The 20002-nt window shown below is 38.2% G+C and overlaps 1 protein-coding gene across 5 annotated transcripts in view; it reads left to right on the plus strand.

Annotated features, from left to right (window-relative positions):
* Positions 1 to 20002, plus strand: part of CNKSR2 (connector enhancer of kinase suppressor of Ras 2) — a 382062-nt gene that overhangs the window by 87870 nt on the left and 274190 nt on the right. For all 5 annotated transcript variants that reach the window (XM_040338243.1, XM_040338244.1, XM_040338245.1 and 2 more), the window contains exons 4-5: positions 3145 to 3213; positions 5582 to 5669. In XM_040338243.1, the coding sequence (XP_040194177.1) occupies positions 3145 to 3213; positions 5582 to 5669 (157 nt within the window). The remainder of the gene's footprint in view (positions 1 to 3144; positions 3214 to 5581; positions 5670 to 20002) is intronic.

A 20002-nucleotide genomic window follows, 5' to 3' on the forward strand; every position in this document is an offset into this window, starting at 1 on the left:
TATATATATATATAATAAAAAGGTCAATGAGTTTCTGGACTCCTGACAGACCTTAGCATCCAGTGCTGCACTGACGTTTCTGGATTCTGAGTCATGGGGAAAGCAAAATAATTGTCAAAGGATTTGCGGAAAAGGTAGGTGAACTGTATAAAACAGGAAAGGGATAGAAAGAAAAGCAAGGAATTCAAACTCTAATCAAGAAATGGAAAATGAGCGGTTCTGTTAAAACCAACCCACGGTCAAGTAGACCAACTAAAATTTCAGCCACAACTGCCAGGAAAATTATTCGGGATGCAAACCCACAAATAACTTCAGGTAAAATACAGGACACTTTGAAAACATGTGGTGTGGCTGTTTCAATATGCACAATTAGGAGGCACTTGAAGAAAGATGGGCTGCATGGACAAGTGGCCAGAAGAAAGTAATTTCTATGCAAATGCCAAAAACTATTTCACTTATAATACACCAAACGGCACAGACACAAGCCTCAAACCTTCTGGCACAAAGTCATTTGGAGTGATGAGACCAAAATGGAGCTTTTTGGCCACAACCATAAACTACATTTGGAGAGTCAACAAGGCCTATGATGAAAGGTACACCCTTTCTACTGTGAAACACGGAGGTGGATCGCTGATGTTTTGGGGGGTGTGTGAGCTACAAAGGCACAGGAAATTTGGTTAAAATTGATGGCAAGATGAATGCATGGGATGTACGATTGCATTAAAACATGGCAATGATCCAAAGCACAAGGCCAAGTCGACCTGTCATTGGCTACAGCAGAATAAAGTGAAGGTTCTGCAGTGGCCATATCAGTCTCCTGATCTCTATCATTGAGCCACTCTGGGAGTTCTCAAACGTGCAGTTGATGCAAGACAGCCCAAGAATTTACAGGAACTGCAGGCTTTTTGCCAAGAGGAATGGGCAGCTTTACCATCTAAGAAGATAAAGGGCCTCATCCACAAATACGACAAAAGACTTCAAGCTGTCAATGTTAAAGGGGGCAATACACGGTAATAAGAACTGGGGTATGTAAACTTTTGATATGGGTCATTTGGATAGTTTCTGTTGTCATTATGATTTAAAAATAGTAAACAGTTGATTTAATAATAAATGGCTTCAACCAAACACTAACCATGAGTGAAAGAAAAGTTTTTGTGTTATCATTCATATTCTCTAAAAATGGTCAAGAAATCATAAATTCTGCCAGGGTATGTAAACTTATGAGCACAACGGTATAACCCTGTGTTTCCTTGCTTTTTATCAAGCAATGATTTACTTCTATTTACTTTTTTTCATTGTTCCCAGCTTTCTATCTGGACTACAATCCCCCATGTTTTAGAGAAAAGAACAAGATGTTAAAGGTGACAACGCTTCTCTTTCATGCATGTGAGCCATGTCACCCTAAAACAGGAAGGGCTTGAGCTTTTTTGCTGCACTTTCAGAACTACAACGTACCTAAACGAATTGCTAAGCTACAGGCTAATACTAAATATCACCCATTCTTCTGAATGTCCTTGTCGGAAACAAATCTCTGCTGCATTATGCTTATTTGGGATTAAAGGACTTGTGTCCTCCTCACCTCATTACCCCAACACCAGCCTGTGTGCATAACAGCATTACGCTCCTAGATCTAGTTTATAATTTTAGGTTTACAAGCTTTGAGCTGAGTGACACTGAAGACAATCCTGGTCCGAGCCTATTCTTATTGAATGCTGAGTAGCACCAACTGGAGTAAGACTGGACAGCTGCTTTGAAGTTTCTACCAAGAGGAAATGTAATATTTCAACTGCCGCTTGAGATGTGCCATGTTTTTTTAATTCCTAAGAAAAGTTTATTTTCACACAATGTACTTGGACTGCTTTCTCCCTTTTTTTTTAAGCAAGAGTTGTCTGCATTACCAATTTACACAGATTATATATATTTGGTTTAATTTATCCAAAGATCTGCTAGATTTTAATTTGTTACAGTAGATTAATTCAAATCATAGATCATTAATTTGTAAGTTGGTAGTTTACAGCAACCATTTTTTTTTAACAAAGTTGTCTTAATTAGTTTTAGAAAAATACTCTACAAAACGCCTTGGGCATTCCCTGCTTTGAATAACATACCAGATTTAGTTATTTGACATGAATTTAAAAAAAATTAAACCCTTGCATATACCTAATGAAGTGAACAGCCTCAGATGATACACAGGGATTAAACTCTGCCTACATAAGTTTTACATGTAGACCTGCTGTCTTCATCTTTATATACTGTTTTTAGAAAGTGCACGTCCTGTAAGCATTTTCTTTTCCTGATTCACCTGTGGATGTGGATTCTTTCCATACACTTTGAGACAGCTGAGAAAAGGCACACACCCCCTCCACATAGAGCTGTGCTGTGAATAGACCAGCTCTCTACTAATCTATTTATAGCACCCACCCTGACACAAAATTCAGCCTGGTTTTATCGTAGTTGACAGAACTTATCATGCTGATAACAGAAGAACAGAACATGAGAAAGCCACGGGACTTATGGCTTTGGCGAGCGATAAGAAAACACTGCAGATATGTGCCCAGTTCAAATTTCATGAGCCGGGTTTACATCCATTTTAAATCACATTGCTAGATCTGTACTAGTCTTCTGTTAATTACAAGTTTTTATAAAAACTAGAGGATAAGTCGCATGATGCAAACTGCACAACTTACTCAAGTAGTTTTACTATGATATTCAAACTTCCCAGATGGATTTATTGACAGATATGTTGCAGAGATCACTGGTGGTGCACAGAATATAGTAACCCACAAAAGATGGCTGGATTTCACCTTTCAATAAGAATTATTTAACTGTATTAATTTCTAAGAGTTATTGTACTTGGCATGTTGCTCTTTGGTTTATTAAAGAGTCTGTAAGACTTTTATAAAGAAATGCTGTACTCGATATTGTGGTGTGTGTGTGTGTGTGTAATCTTACACTGTGTGGTATCCTTAGAGGATGAGCACACTTATTCCTTATGTTTCAAATGAGTCGGTGTTCTATTTTTATGCAGTAATTTGTGATTTGATGTAAACATACTGCATTGCAGTTCAGAACAATATGTATGAATTGATGACTTTTTGTTACCCACAATCCTTCCTGTATGTTTAAGTCCTTCTCTTGCCATAGGTATTGCCACGCTGATCAGGATGACATTGATAACCTTAAAAAAAGATGGATCGGGCATAAACTGGATAAGTAAGTGAAACTCACAATTATTTAATATCTCCTTTTTAGTAACGTATTTGATACAAAGGTACAGTTACCTGATATAGCATAATTTTCTGGTAGGAATAAACAAACAATTAACCAGAATAGGTCATTTTCTATGAAATGTTGGAAATAAGAACTATTGGTATTGCCCCAGAGCAACCAATGAGATTAAAACTTTAATTGTCCAAATTTTTACCTCCAGCGCTGATCTGATTGCTTGGTTGTTGTGAAGCAACCAATAGTAGTTCTTCTTCCCCCTTTTTTTTTTATTTTTTTTTTTATTTTATTTTTATTTTGAACAAAGCTTATTCTTTTTTGTTTTAATGTATGTCTATGTAAGGTTATGATTTGAGAGCTTGGGCATACTTCAAATACATTTCTATTTGAAATTCTAATCTGAATTTTTTTTCACAAACCTCTAAATCACTGTTTTTCTACTCCAATCACTTGTGGAGCAGGGAGGGACCCAGTCCACAGTGAATTGGAGTGGAAAAAAAAGTGTGATTTTAGAGGTTTGTGGATGGAGAAATTCAGAAGGCACACAAGTTCATCTCTAGATATGATGGTAACATGCTGATAACTTTTAATGAACTGGTAGTCATTGATTTGCCTAGAAAGTGTAGCGAAGTGACTTGAAGCCAAATTCTCAGGTTTGTGCGAATGCTAGAAGAGTCGGGCCTCGTGCACACGATCTGCTTTTTGGAAGGGGATTGTCTGTTGACAGTGTTGTCCTAAAATCTGACCGTTGGTACGTTCCTTCTGACAATTGTTGTCCAACATTCGGCCAACAAATGTTGGATGGCAGGCTAGTAAATTTTTACAATCACCCTTAAAATGTGCATATATGTATAGGCTTTCATCCAAAAATACCAGGAAGCTCCACTGGTAATCCAGCATGTGTTCCACCAAGCTGGAAATTGCGTAACCGAAGGTCCTGACCAACCAATTTTGTCATACAAGTTGCCACGGAATGAAGTGGAGCACTTTTTTTTTTATCAGTATGTCAGGCATGTGGGAGAATATGGAGCACTAGATATAATTTGGATGTTGCCTATAGACTTTTTATGGACTTTTAACACATTTTGGTTTGAGTGCTGCTTTTGTTTGTTTTGAACGATTAACAGGGTTCACATTTTTTCATCTGTGAAAAGTACTGGAAAACTTGCACTGTTATTCCGCGTACACACGATCGGACTTTTGCCCGGCCAAATCACATCGGAATTCCATCTGAGTAAAATGGAACATGTTCTATATCCAAACTCCGATGGAATTCATCGGAAAATCCGATGAAAAAACTCAGATGGGGCTACACACGACCGGAATATCCAGTGGAAAAAGTCAGTCGGACTTTGTCCATTGGAAATTATAATCATGTGTACGCGGCATTAGCGGCAGTTGAAGACTGTTTAAATTAATTTTAATGGAATCTCAGATCTGCCAAGCTTTTGTTGGTCTGTTAAATAAACTATTTGAAAGTATTTTGTTATACTATAGCTCTTTAATAACTACAAAATATTTCTGTTCCTATCACTGATACTAGACACTATCACTAACATTACTGATCCTGACAATGAGAGTGCTTCATACAAAGTAAAATGTGATGTTGCAGTTTATGTTCGTTCGTTCGTTCTTTACCACTCATTTACAGTTTTAGCCCTGGTTCACACTGGGCTGCGGGAGTAAAGCCGTGCGAGTTCAGCTGAACTCACACGGCTTCACTCCCGCTGGCAGTCCCGATTTCGGCTGCGATTTAAGAGACATCTGTGCAGGTTTCTGCACAGATGTCTATGTAAATCGCAGCACCGCACCGATTTAGGACGGTGTCATTGACGACAATTGCCGCCAATTTGAGATGCGATTTCACATGTGAAATCGCATCTCAAATCGAAGCAAATCATACCCAGTGTGAACCTGGGCTAAATAAGAAAAAAAGGAACAAAACTACAATTTGCAAGATAGTAATACTTTGACTATATTTCTTTATTTTTCCTGTTTAACCTCCCCCTCTATCCCTACACTTTAAAATACATTTTGAAAAGCTTTCAGGATATATGTTAAACAGTGCAATAAAATTAAGTAAAGGATCGCTGAATGCTAGAAATTGTTCTAAATTATTTTGAAACTTAGTATTTCTCACAGCAGTATCAGATCTGAAACTAAATGGGCTGTCTAAAATATATTGACATTTTCGATAAATATAGATTTGTTTTGTGCATCATCATGGGGTACTGTTGGGAGGCATGAATCAGTATTTTGGAAATTAGCTAAAATAGAAGTTATGTGTTTTTATATTTAATGCAGTTGTAATATAACCATGAGCCTCATGTTAAAATATTTGTGATTCCTTTTGTAGATCACCATTTGCTGCTGTTACAGATTATTCAGTTACAAGAAACAATGTTATCCAACTGTGCTTGGAATTGACCACAATTGTCCAACAGGTTTGTATATGACAACTGATCGACAATGTTTTTGATTAGTGATATTTTATTTGACCACCACTTAAAACATATCTATGGTCAAAATATGAAATAATATATTTGTTTTCAAATTGTATCTCAATGATTTATAGCCTACTTCTATTAATCTAAACAATCTTGAAGTTTGTAAAGTTATTTTGTGAAGAAACCCCACATTTGCTTCCCTGATTTTTATATAGGCACTGCTGTGTCACACATTTCACAGAGCCTGCCTTGTAAACTACAGAAGTGCTAGAGGAGGAAGAGGTTGGAAAGTGCAATTTCTTTAGTGTTGTCACATGAAAAGATATAATAAAATATTTACAAAAATGTGAGGGGTGTACTGACTCTTGTGAGATATTGTATACCACATTTAAGGATGGCCATACTGTAAACATGACCAACAAAATAACTAGATAATGACAGATTTTCCTGTATACATAATTCATCTGGTATATTAATGAGGTTCCAGGGAAGGTAAGCTCTATTCACATACAGCAAAGGGAAGTAATTGGGGGTTTCACTGCATATCTCCGGGACGGCTGCGGAGTGCCTTCGTTTCAGAGCCAAATTCGGGCAAAGATTCTGCCCCGATTCGTCCCTGAAATGGAGAACGGGGACGGACAGCGTTGCTGTGCAATCCACAGTCGGTTTAGGTGTGAACAGAGCCTCGATGGAAAGTGAGGTTCGGCGTGAAGCAAAGCTGATATGATTAGACAGAATGACTAATCATGACATGCTTACATAGATACATAAGGAATAGGTACTGTATCTCAGTTCAGCATTTAGCTTCTCTGACTGACTTCTACAATGTACTGGCTTATGCTATCCAAAAATGTAAACTTTCACAGATGTATATGCCTCACGGACACTATAAAACAAGTTTTTTTGTTTTCACTGAAAGAATTCGGATTCTAATAAGATAATACTTTGTTGCTATTTTAGACATAGCTATTGCTCAGTTGGATTTTCTTAAATACATTTCAATTTGATAACATTTTTTGGGTTTTCTTTTAAAGAAATTTTGAACTGAGAAAATTCTCTTGGCTGGCTGCTGTTAAATTCTCCTTTTTTTTTAAATGCTAGCTTCCTGGCTGTTATACTGACCCAAAGTCTTAAAAGTTTACCTTGCAAACTCTCAATTTCTTGAACACCCCTCTAAACACTCCTGCTCATGGTGACCCTGATACCCTGACACCCTATACCACAATAAACAGCCCAGACTGGGTATCCATCATGGTGCTTGCTATGGTAGTTGCTCATTGGTCAGGATAGCCATGTGACCAGGTTTACCAGTGAGATGCACATCTGAGGCTTCTTCTGGTAAGGTGTATCCCGAAACAGATAAATGAAAAGTATTCAGTGCAGACAGATATAAACACAAAAATTGGCAACAAAATTGCAAGCTGGCACTTAAGGTTAACTCAATACCTCAACTAAAAATATATAACAAAATAGTGCAGCGCAATTAAATCCTAAAAAGTCCATAGGTATTAAATCCTAAATGGTCCATATGATGAAAATGACAATTGGTGCATGTGAGAGAAAACACAAATCCGTTGGTGCACTCATGAACAGGACGGTACAGCAGGTGAAAATGATCCCTCCACCACAGACACTCTAGCCTCTCACATCATATACGTGACCTGAAACGTATATGGACAAAAAGAGTAGAGGACAAGCTAGTGCTCTGTTAAAAAAGGTAAGAAATCTACTTGCAATTTATAGCACTCAGACCAAGTGACGGCATAAAAAACGTGTAACCGTTTTTAACCGAAAAGATGACCGCGGGTGACGAATCGGACTCCCTGAGTGGCCCAACCACAGCCCACATCATATAAAGAAACTTTTAAACACCAGGGGAGCCGTTCATCGAAAGACAGAATGCCGGACATAAAGAAACTTGTATATAATAAGATTATATAAAATAAGACTGGCACCAATCTTTAAATAATATAGGGGAAAACTTAACCTCCTATGTAATATAAAAAGAGGATATATAGGCACGCAAGTCTCAATTTTATTTTTTTAAAGGGAAACACACCCTTATTAAGAGCTAAAATTATCAAAAAATATATCAGTCCATGACCATCTTCCCAATTCAGACACATACATATTATACTGTTTGTGTGTGTGTGTATGTCTATATATATATATATATATATATATATATATATATATATATATATATATATATATATATATATATATATATATATATATATATATATATATATATATATATATACATACACATACACATACACATACACATACACATACACATACACATACACATACACATACACATACACATACACACATACACATACACATACACATACACATACACACACACACACACATACACATACACATACACATACACATACACACACACACACACACACAATCTCTCCAAAAATCCACATTTATAAAAACATCGGGCCAGAGTCCACAGTGAGAGTACGCCGGCGTATCTACTGATACGCCGGCGTACTTTCAAATTTCCCGCGTCGTATCTTTAGTTTGAATCCTCAAACCAAGATACGATAGCATCTGGCTTTAATCCGACAGGCGTACGGCTTCGTGCGCCTTCGGATCGTAGATGCATAACTTCAGCGTCCGCTGGGTGGAGTTTGCGTCGTTTTCCGCGTCGGGTATGCAAATTAGCTATTTCCGACGATCCACGAACGTACGCGCGGCCGTCGCATTCTCTTACGTCGTCTCTAGTCGGCTTTTTCCGGCGTATAGTTAAAGCTGGTATTTTGCGGCGTATAGTTAGATTTGCCATGTTAAGTATGGCCGTCGTTCCCGCGTTGAAATTTTAAATTTTTCCTTTTTTTTACGTAAGTCGTCCGTGAATCGGGATGAACGTAAGTCACGTCTAAGTTTAAAAAATGACGTTGAATTTCGAAATGGAGCATGCGCAGTTCATTTGGCGCGGGGACGCGCTTCATTTAAATGAAACGCGCCCCCTACTCGCCGATTTGAATTCCGCCGCCAGAAATACACTACGCCGCCGTAACTTACGGCGCGAAATCTTTGAGGATTTGAAAGAACGCCAGGTAAGGTATGGCGGCGTAGCGTATCTCTGATACGCTGCACGGGTGCATATCTATGGGGATCTGCCCCATCATGTTTTAAATCCACCAAAATAGACTATCTATTAGAAATAAAACAATTGAGGTTAAAGTCTACATTCAAGCCAGCAGGTGTCATCACATTGGTATCATAATAAATCCAGAAGGATTCTCTGCCACTTACCTGGTAAATGTAATGACCACCTCTCCAGTGTCTAGGGACATTTTCAGTTTCCCAAAACCTCAAGCATTTGGGATCACGTTGATGACAAATTCTGAAGTGCCTAGATATGCTGTGGGTTTTAATTCCCCTTTTGATTTTTACTAATATGCTCACCTATTCGTACATGTAATGCTCTCGAAGTTCTTCCTACATACTGCAAACTGCAGTCGCATTCAAGCATAAAAACTACACCGACTGTCACACATGTAATAAGATCATTGTTCTGATATTGTTTGTGACCGATTGAGCTAAAGTCCTTTCATTACTTTGTTATTTCTAGCGTTCTTGCAAGTCGCACACCTGTGGCATGCATAAAAGCCAGATAAAAAGCTAAATAACTTATTCTCCACAATCCTAGGTGGATCTATGACTCCTGGTGTCAAACTGTCTCAAAGAGAGGGTGCTTTGTGGTAAATTCAGGACGATTCGGAAGCACTAGACCTAGTACACGGTCATATATTTCAAAATAGGCCAATGAGCTACAATAACAATAACAGCTACAATAACACTTCTATCAGTAGCTTTTGCAGTCTCAATTTCATTATTAATTGCAGAATATGCATATCCTTTCTGCCTAAATCAGGTAGCTGGGACTAGGATAAAAATTCTTCCTCCTCTAGGAATATTGCACAACCACATCTGGTAGTGACAATTATTCAAAGGAATATATGCATTGGGATCAGTGGCTTTTAAATTATTTCTGGTATGGATACAATTATCTTGCTTAAAGATCTCCAAATCTGATGTTTATCTACAGTCCAAGTAAGCTTGATATTTTTGGTATTTAATTTATCCATAAATAACTGCAGACTGGGCATGTCCCCTTCCCATATCCTCACTAAATCATCTATATACCTCTTGTAACAAGACAATTGGGGTGGATGATCACGAAAAATAACATCTTCCTCCCAGGGCCGGATTTGCTCTCCTTGCTGCCCCAAGGCCAGGTTCCGCAATGTACCCCCCCCAATCAACGGAGAATGGTAACCGGATGGCAGGGGCGGCACGGTTAGTTCAAATATTTTTTTTTCTACTTTTTTATAACTTTTTTTTATTTTATTTGTAGCTTGTCGTTTACCTTTTTTGTATACTTTTCTTTATATATATATATATATATATATATATATATATATATATATATATATATATATATACACACACATACACACACATATTATATATATAATATATGTGTGTGTGTGTGTGTGTGTGTGTGTGTGTGTGTATGTATGTATGTATGTATATGTATATATATATATATATAATTATTTTACTTATTCTTTACTTTTTAATTACTTTTTTATTTTATTAATTGAATTATTATTTCTTATTTTTTTTCACCTAACTTTATTGCTATCACACAGGAGAAAACAATTCCCTGTGTGATAGCAATTGGAGGTGACAGGTTCTCTTTATTGACCCTGTCACCTCCAAAACAGGAGTCCTAGCACTGTGCTAGAACTCCAGTCCCAGCTAATGCCCATTCAACCGAGGCTAGGGATACATTGTGATCAATAATAGTATATAATAATCCTACATCAGCAGTTCTCAATATACTAGTAGGAGTACACGAGAGGGTGTCTAAAATATGGATAATCTGCTTGGTATCTCTCAGATAAGCTTCCATTCTAGTGACAAGCGATTGTAGGAAGAAATCCAAATATTGGCCTAACCACGATGGTTACGGAATCTATTTCATTGACATTAGGTCGGCCGGGGGGCTGTTCTAAATTTGTATGCAACTTTGGCAAAAAGTAAATTATTGGAGTCCTACAATATAAAGGATCCAGATATGATGTCTCTTTTGGGCTAAAAATGCCTTTACTTTTACCTGCCTCTATTAAACAATGTAATTCATCTTTAAATTTAAACATAGGGTCACAATTCAATAATTGATATGTATATTGATCACTCGGCAACCTCAACATTTCTTCTTAATAAGAAAGAAGAAGAAAGGATTCCTCGTTGGTCAGCATAGTCGCCCTGAGAAATTAGTGCTTGCGATGGTAGGCATTTTTATGGATACCTACTCCAGGACTGAGTTTTACAGTGTAAAAAATCTATTCAAGTTTTAGCTTTAGATATATTTGCATTTTTTCTGGTCTGTGACCGTTAATATCTATACAAACCTGTTCAAAGAAAACTGAAACCAACACCAAGTGTGAACATGTATTTGTGTAGTAGCTATGTGCTGGTAACTCAATACACTGACTTTATCATTTAGACCAATGCAAATCACATATTGATCTTTAGAGGCTGACATTTGCTGGAAAATCACTTCAAGAATGTTAACAAGAGCTGCATCCTTCAAACCACTCCCGCCCCAGGACTGCATTGTGCCAGCTGCTGGTTAAAGGCAGAGAGCCACATTCACTATTCTATATTAACAGGATTTGTGGTGCCCTCCATTCTTAGCATTGTTTTCAAAGGACAAATTTTACATCTGCATTTAAAATGAAGGATAATCTGTTTGATCATAACAGACATTTGCTGTAAAATATGGCAGAAATGCTGTAGCGATTTGCTTTCTTTGGCCCTGTGCATGAAGGTCAAGATAAATAAAAGAAAGTCATACTGTGATTTAATTTTCTGTTTGCCCATTACTTTTATATCAAAATCTTGTCATGCCTTTGCTATAATAAAGAGAGGCTAGGATTGGCAGCATTACAGGGCTATGAAGTTTTCAATGAATCTTGTTTAAATTCTGGTAGTGTACTGTAGGTTTCTTTTATGCAAAGTTGTCATCTAAATACTACTTTAGTGAAGCAACTTCCGGTATAGTAACAAGTTGGGTCAATTAAAATGCTGAAAATTAACAGTTGGCCTGTAGAAGATAATCTAATGCGTAGATGTATATTTTTCATCCATATACATGATATTAAAAAGTTCATAAAAATAAAGGTCACCCTAAGAGCATTAAAAACTGATGCAGTGTTTATGTGTATGTGTATGTGTGTGTGTGTGTGTGTATGTGTGTGAGTGTGTGTATGTATATATGTGTGTGTGTGTGTGTGTGTGTGTGTGTGTGTGTGTGTATATATATATATATATATATATATATATATATATATATATGTGTGTATGTGTGTATATATATATATATATATATATATATATATGTGTGTATGTGTGTATATATATATATATATATATATATATATATATATATATATATATAATCTCTATGTATGTATATATATATATATATATATATGTATATATATTGCTCTATACAGTATAATAAAAAAGGTAGGGCTTGTGTTGGGAATCTTGTTGTCAACTGTTGGCTGTTTGCTTAAGGGCTTCTTAAACACATGAGTTCGAATGGAAAATGCAGTGAAAGGCTACAGTACACATCATTGATTTTGCCTGCATTGCACATGCACATGCATGTCAATAGGACTTGCTGTGTATAAGAGAATAATAACGCAGGTTAAACACTGCTTTCATTTATAATGCAGAGTTGAGGTACATGTGAATATCCAATTTCTCAAACCATTATACCTCGTACACACGATCGGTTAACCAGAGGATAGCGGTCTGATGGACCGTTTTCATCGGTCCAAACCGATCATGTGTAGGCCCCATAGGTTATTTAACCTTTGGTTAAAAAAATGGCAACTTGCTTTAAAATGTAACCGATGGATTGCTAACCGATAGGCCAAAACCGATCGTTAGTACGCACAACCATCGGTTAAAAATCCACGCATGCTCAAAATCAAGTCGATGCATGCTTGGAAGCATTGAACTTCGTTTGTTTCAGCACGTTGTTTTAATTTACGTCACCGCGTTCTGACACGATCGGTTTTTTTTATGACAACGGTCCGTTGTCATCGGATGGACTGATTGTGTGTACGTGGCTTTAGAGTTCAACGTGATAATAAAGTGAGTACCTCAGATCAAGTATATGATAACAAAATTCCTAAGCAAAAGTCCTCTTCAATGATAACTAGACATAAGTAGATCCAGTGGTATATACAGCTGAAGATATTTGGAGAATACACCTTTGCTATAGCTAAAAAAAATAAAAAACGTCTAGAATTTGCTGCACAGTGGCCCCCGAATTGGGAGAAAGAAGGCAGCATTATAAACATGCTACTGCTTCTTTGCTTTCCAGTCACAGGTTGGGTTGGGACATTAGAGTGTTTTGCATAGATGCAATTGTCTGCAGAGAGGCCTCTGTGAGTGCAGCACCTGGCTGTGAATTTGGGAGGAATGTCTGAATCACAAGATTTGTTGATCAGATTAAAACAATTTTAACAGAGAAAACTGTTCCCACATTAATGCATTTGAACTGTGTTAAGCTGGTGGCTTGGAATTCAGCTTACTCTGCCATACAGACATGATATTGCACTCCAAGCTCTGCAGTAATATGGCATGGATTTCCAATTGGACTTTTTCTCATCTATCATAGAACAAAGGAAATCTTTAATTTTTGGGTTATACTTCCAACCACATTTGGATTGGACACTGGCGCGCGAAAATCAGTTGGCCAGCTCTGAAAACCCTCCCACTACCAGCATGCTTCAGTTAAAACTGATTTTATTTGATATTTTTCAATCAAAAATCCTCTCTGTATCACTGTTGAAGCTTTGTCCATTTTGATGGCAACGTGTCTGCCTTGTGTAGTGAACTGGACATGCAGGGATAGTATGGAAGTGATCTTGCAATTGTTAGGATTAAGTTCACCTGCTGGTGGCACTATCCTGCTCTAGGCTATTTTCTGCAGTTCCAGTGTCCACCAGCAGGTGTCTCCCAGAAGCCAGCAGGTTCCAAACAATGTAATACAACCTGTTCACTATTCCCAAGCTCTAAGAGGGGCCTTGCCTCATTCTGCATCACAAAGCTCTTTCATAATTTGAGTCCAAAAAATCAGTATTGATTGTACCAAATCTGTTATCGCATACCTTCACCAGGGAGAATTTTTGGATTCTGTGGACATCAGGTGCTTACTTACATGTCCACATCCTTCAAACACATCATTTTTTAATGGCCCTACACTTCAGATTTTAATTTGCACCTTGGGTATTCACCAACATGCCTGCTACAGTACTAGCCCTGCATGGTTCTCATGGGTAGTATTTTTTTTTCTCCAGACCTGGACACAGCTCAGGCCAGAGAGTTCCTTTCAGTGGAGAAACTTCTAACAATCCGATCCCAGATTCAAACTTTTCAGCCCAGGAGCTGTCGACTTTCCACTTTCGCAGAGGTAGTATCCTATTGGTAGCTTCTTTTGAGGCAGTTCCAGTTTTACTCTAGACCTTCTGCAACTTCACATTCTGTCATCATGGTACAAATCAATCCAGTCTCTGGACAGATTGATTTATCTATCATTGAGGACCAGGTTATCCCTGTCCCAGTGACTCAGAAATCTGCAGTCAGGGAAGTCCTTCCTTATTTTTTTAGATGAACTGCCAGCCTGGTAAGGCTAGGGAGGAGTCTTTGGCACTAGTGCGGGGACCTGGCCATCAAAGATTTTTGTCTTGATCAACATCATGGGACAACAGGTGATTTGGCTGTTTCTACAGCTTTGGACCATCCAACTAGAGTCATTGAATCTGGATGCAGTCAGGCAATTCCCCGGTAGTAGCATACATTTATCATCGGGGAATAATCAGAAGTCTTGGCAAGTCACTGCAAGAGGGAAGAGGGGGTCAGACTGATTCTGTCCTGGGCCGATGTTAATATTTCAGCCTTGTCAGTTGTGTGCATTTCAGGCATGAACAAATGACAGACCACCTTCGTCAGCTGGCAGTGTCTGTATTGGTTCCAGGACCTTTTGTCACAGATAGAGAATGACGGATGTTCAACAACAAACTGGAAAGGTTAGTATGCAGGTACTGGGATCATCTAGCGGAACTAGTTGATGCTCTTGTGGCTCTGTGGGATGAGTACACCTTGCTTTCTTCCACTGAAACTTGTTTTCCTTTTCTGCTTTGTGGGATCAAGGGCACTCTATTGATCCTCATTGTTCCTGATTGACTCAGTTGAACCTGATTTTCCTGGTAGGTGTGGTCTCTACCAGATTGAGGCATGCTCGTAGTAGAAGAAATTATCCAGGGCTGGCATACAGTGTTTACTCCTCCTGAATAACACAAAGGTTCAAGGCCTAGTTAAAATAAAGTGTAGGCTAAAGAAATAGTTCATAATTTTAAACTGGAAAAACAAAGTTTTTCATATTTAATACAAAACAAAAAATGTATTGCATAGGGCTTGTTTACACTTGTGGCTGGGGAACGATAAAACATGCAGTAAAACCGTATTTTTATGCCCCGCCCCTCAAACGATTTGTGTAGCAGGCGGTACTACCCATGAAGTGGATGCCACAACCTCCCTGCAAACACAAGCAATGGGGGTAAAAACAGGCAAAGAGAAGGTGATGCAATCTCGCTGCCTGTCAAGTGCCCTATGAAAAGTGCTCCACCATAGATAGCTCTTTAGAGGGTCTATGCAAGTGTAAACTAAGCTCACGTGCAACCGTCTTTCAGAACATGTTACACCCATATTTATGGTGTAACATGTTCAGGCTGCCACATTTTTAAATCCGCACAGCTGTGCAGGGCTCCACCTACACAACCACATAATTCATTTACAGGGATCTCCACGGCAGATGGCATGTAGTTCTCAAGGGCTTGCAAGCTTGCTGATCAGCATGCTTTAATGTTCATTCACTCTTCCTCTAGCTTTCAAATGGTCAAGTCTGTACACAGGTACAGGCAGAAGGCTGGAGAAAGAGTGCGCAGGAGCCTTAAGTTGCACTTGTGATCCACTCATTACAGGTAAAATGCTTTTCACCCTCCTGTAGGTAAAAATAATAAAAGCACATTTTTTGTCATGCAAAAAGGGTTACATGCTTTAGTTGAGTGACATTTATCTGTGTACAATAAAAATGGCTTATGATCAAGGACATACAAGATCCTTGCCTGCCTTTGATGCCCCAAGATTTCCTGGAGCCCAAGCACCCTGTTTATGCTTTTCTGGGTTATGCATGTGGGTTGGATCAATGGTACTTTCTCCTTCAGCCCCCCCAAAAGTGCTCTTTTAATGTGTTGAGGCCGTGCATTTGTAAACTGCCTGCACGATCTCTGCCAGTGCCGATTGCTTTGCTTTCCCTTCTCTTCTCCTTCCTCTATCTGCTGGCTGTAGTTCTAGATGGCCTGTAATAGTGAGTAGGCTCAGTGTGCACTCAGCTTCCTCCTGCTTGGTGTCGAAAGCATCCGAGGGATGCTCCGGGTCCTCGTCTAAAACCTGCTCAGATGGGCCGATAGCTTTTGGCCAGAGAATCTCATGTCTCTAGCTGGTTCTTTGGTAGAGGCTTTAGGGGTTTTATATTAATTACTCAGTTTCTTTCTGCTTTTCTAAGCCATGAGGGGTGTGTTATGGAAGGACCGCTGTGGCATCATGTTTACTCCCAATGTTGGTTTACAATGTGCCAGACATTCCAAATCCGCCAGCGGGTGTTGTAGAGCAGTTGACAGCCAATACAGGAATTCTGTGGAGCAGGGAACAGTCTCAGTTCAGAAGTGATGTCAGGAACTCTAAGAAGCCTCCGGTCACGTGTTGCTCATAGACACATCCTACAGTGGCGGATCTAGTGCATTTCCAGATTTGTTTTTTTCTTGTTTACAAGAATGTTTTGATTTCTGATTACAAGGCTGGCCTAATTTATCCTGGTTCCTTTTTATGCCATGTATCGACCATGACTTGCGTGCCCAATATACCTGTATCTGATGCAGGTTTCCTTGCAGTGTTAAAACAAACAACATAATGAAGCCATAAAATAAAATGTCTAGAAAAAAGTTCAGCTAGGAGGGTGTTGAAGTGTCTCAAACCCTGAACAAAAAAAAATAAATAGGCTATGAAAGTGACAGCCCAGAAAAGGTCATCCACCAAAACAGGAAATGCATTTTAAAGAGAAACAACAAAGAGGCCAATAGAACTACAAAGGAACTGCACAGACTGCTAGTTGAGATGGTTGAAGCGATCCATGGAAAAACAATTGCTAGAAGCCCCCAAAACTAGTCTTTAAGGAACAGCAATGAAGAATCATTGCTTAAAAACCTTCATATACAATTGCTAAAAGGTATATGTGAAACGTAGCAAGATTATTTAAAAACATTTAAGGAGACTGTGATAGACTCATCCGGGACAGAGGCTTTTGAAAGTGAACTGAATGCTGGCCTCTTGCCTACTGATTATGGGCCCTGGCATTTGGGGTAATGGTGCTCTTTATGAGCTGTATGCCTGGGGACCCTTGAGGTGGTGTTACTTTGGATTTAGGTCCATGTTCCCCAAGACACACACACTGGGAACCCTGTATATGCCATATTAGAAATAGTGAGTGATTCATACTGTTGGGACACATACTTTTAGAAGATGCTGATGTCATCAGCTCCAGCCACCTGTCTGTCTGTTGTCTGCCATAATGTAAATCAGTCTAGTATGGCTTCTAAGGATCTTTCAACCATTGTTTCTTGTGCTAATTAATCCTGCAATTGAATGAAGGAGTTCTGTGTTGATATGTATGATAATGTGTATTGTAGTTAGGGAGTCACATCGGCTGCTTTAAAGGATTAGTTAATTAGCTCATGTTAATTTAGGTTTCTGGTTTCAGGTGTATTGTTAGAGTAATATGAGCAGGAGGGGGGAACCTCCACTTTATCTGTATATAAGACTTGTATTCTTCCAATAGAGAGTCCATGTTCAGCAATCAAACGAGTAGTGTCTTGTTTTGTGCTTGTCAGCGGTTGGAATATCTGATATCTATATTCCGACTGGGAGGAAGTGGTATATGACAAAAGCACTCAAGCGGAATGTGGGACGTTTCGTTACAAGTTAACACCAAATTTAAAAAAATGTATATCTTCATGTAAAACAAAATTTACTGAAAATCCAACACTGCCCATTACCCTGATAGTTAGTTAGATTTGAGGGCAAAATTGATGGAGGGAAAAACCAAGAAATCTCAATGGAATACCTGTGAGTGGTGCACAGGTACACCTTCCAGAAGATTTCAAACACGCTTCCAAAACTATACTAAAGTGCTTTGGGTGAAAACCCAAATGCTTTAGAGTGCCCAGGCTCAGACCTCTATCCAACTGAGGATTTTAAGATTGTGGTTTACCAATGGTCCCAATCCAACATAACAGAGCTAGAGCTCTGTTATCTTTTAATATTCAGTAATATAAATACTTATGCAAAAATATGTAACTTGCACATATTCAAGCAAATCAAATGAATCTGTTGTTTTCCTAAGTAAGTAAATCAATCAATACTAATTCAATGATGCCTTCACTTACATTTTTTATTTGCAATATGTTTTGTTATCTTACATGTGTCATACACTAACGAAAATACATGTGATCAAGGTGTACAAATGTTTGTTATTTTCTTAATCATTTGTCTCTTGGGTATTCTTTTTTAAAACTGGAAACATATTCTTACTTTTGAAAGGTTGAGTAACTAAACTTAATGTGTCACAAGGATAAACAATACAGGTGCACAGCTGTGGATGATGTATAATTCTATGTTACACTGCCCTGCTCAACAATAAACTATGTGAGACAGAGAAGGGTATGTTAGGAGAAAATAGATATTTTGTAACTGAGGCCTGTAATTCATCATGGGTCCTTGGTGATTTGTCAGACAGAGGCAGATTGTAGCAAAGAGGTTTGATAATCATTGCGAAAATCACGGTAGGTTGTGTTTTTTTTTTTTTTTGTTCCTCCTTTACCCTTTTCTTTTATTTGCTAGAATTGAATATAGGGGCACTTGTTTCTATCCAGAATAAATGTATCTTACTATAAGCATACTGTAAGCTTATTTAATTTTTTTTTTGGGGGGATTTTTCATATTGCAGATGAGTTTTTCTAGTTATACACAACTATTCACAGCAAAATATTCACCAGGCTGACAAAACGTACTTAGGTTATTGTAACCTGTGATTATAAATGAGCTTGACAAGAGCTTTGTATCGTTTGATAGTGACGAAGGAAGATTTAAGAGAGAACATTGTTTGGATTTACTTCCTGTATAGGTTTAGTCCACCGAAAACTGAAATTTCAAATTTTAGTTTGTGCTGAAAAGCTGATCTATTAGACAAATTTTTGATTTATTTAATATTATAAAGATGCTGGAACATATGGTAGACGTGGAAGCATTCAAAGCCCGTAGGTGAATACTATCCCCTCTGCGAATAAAAGTATGTCTCTATGGGAATACCAAAGAAACTGGGGATAGTTCAGCCTGCTCTGCTCCAATTATAACTAATATAATAATTATTTTTGAACAGCTCCTTTTTAACCTCTTCCCATCTAAGAAAACGTCATAGATACACAAGTTAAAATCAGCATTACAATTACATAAAGTCCCAGAAATGTATATATTTTCTGAAAGCAGAGTCCCTGGAGAATAAAATGCCGGATATTGAATTTTTTTTTAATGTAGCATCTGTTTGTCAAAATTATATTTTCAGGACACCATGCACTAAAATTAATTTCAGTGCACACATACCCTTTTTTTTTGTAAAATATAAAAGATGCAGTTGCTTTCAGTTACTATATACCAAACATGTCATAATGCAAAGTTGCGAGTGCATGTGAAATGGTGACTATGGTGGCTAAAGTTTTTCATAGATAACCTATAAAATTGGATTTTTAAGGGTCATCAGCTGTGGGGGTACCTTTTGCCATGTAGGCGCTCATCAATGCTTGGGACCAGGCTGGTGGTCATATGAGAATCTAACATTAAGGCAGTTCCCCCAATTATAGATGAGCCGTGTCACTGTGTGCAGTAATAAAAGTACAGAGTTCCTCTGAAAAGTGCTGCCCTGTGTCCCTACACACTGTTGCCTGATGTATGTTGCATTTAGGAAGGACACTGCTGAGCCCATGCACTCTCCATCAGTCCACCATTCCTCTGCCCCATTACTCCCAGTTACAGAATAGGGTCCCATCGTGCACCTAATGTGGACTTCATCCCTGCAGATGTTAACGCATTAACTCTCATAA

Source organism: Rana temporaria, chromosome 2 (assembly GCF_905171775.1).
Source record: "Rana temporaria chromosome 2, aRanTem1.1, whole genome shotgun sequence".
Lineage (NCBI taxonomy): Eukaryota > Metazoa > Chordata > Amphibia > Anura > Ranidae > Rana > Rana temporaria.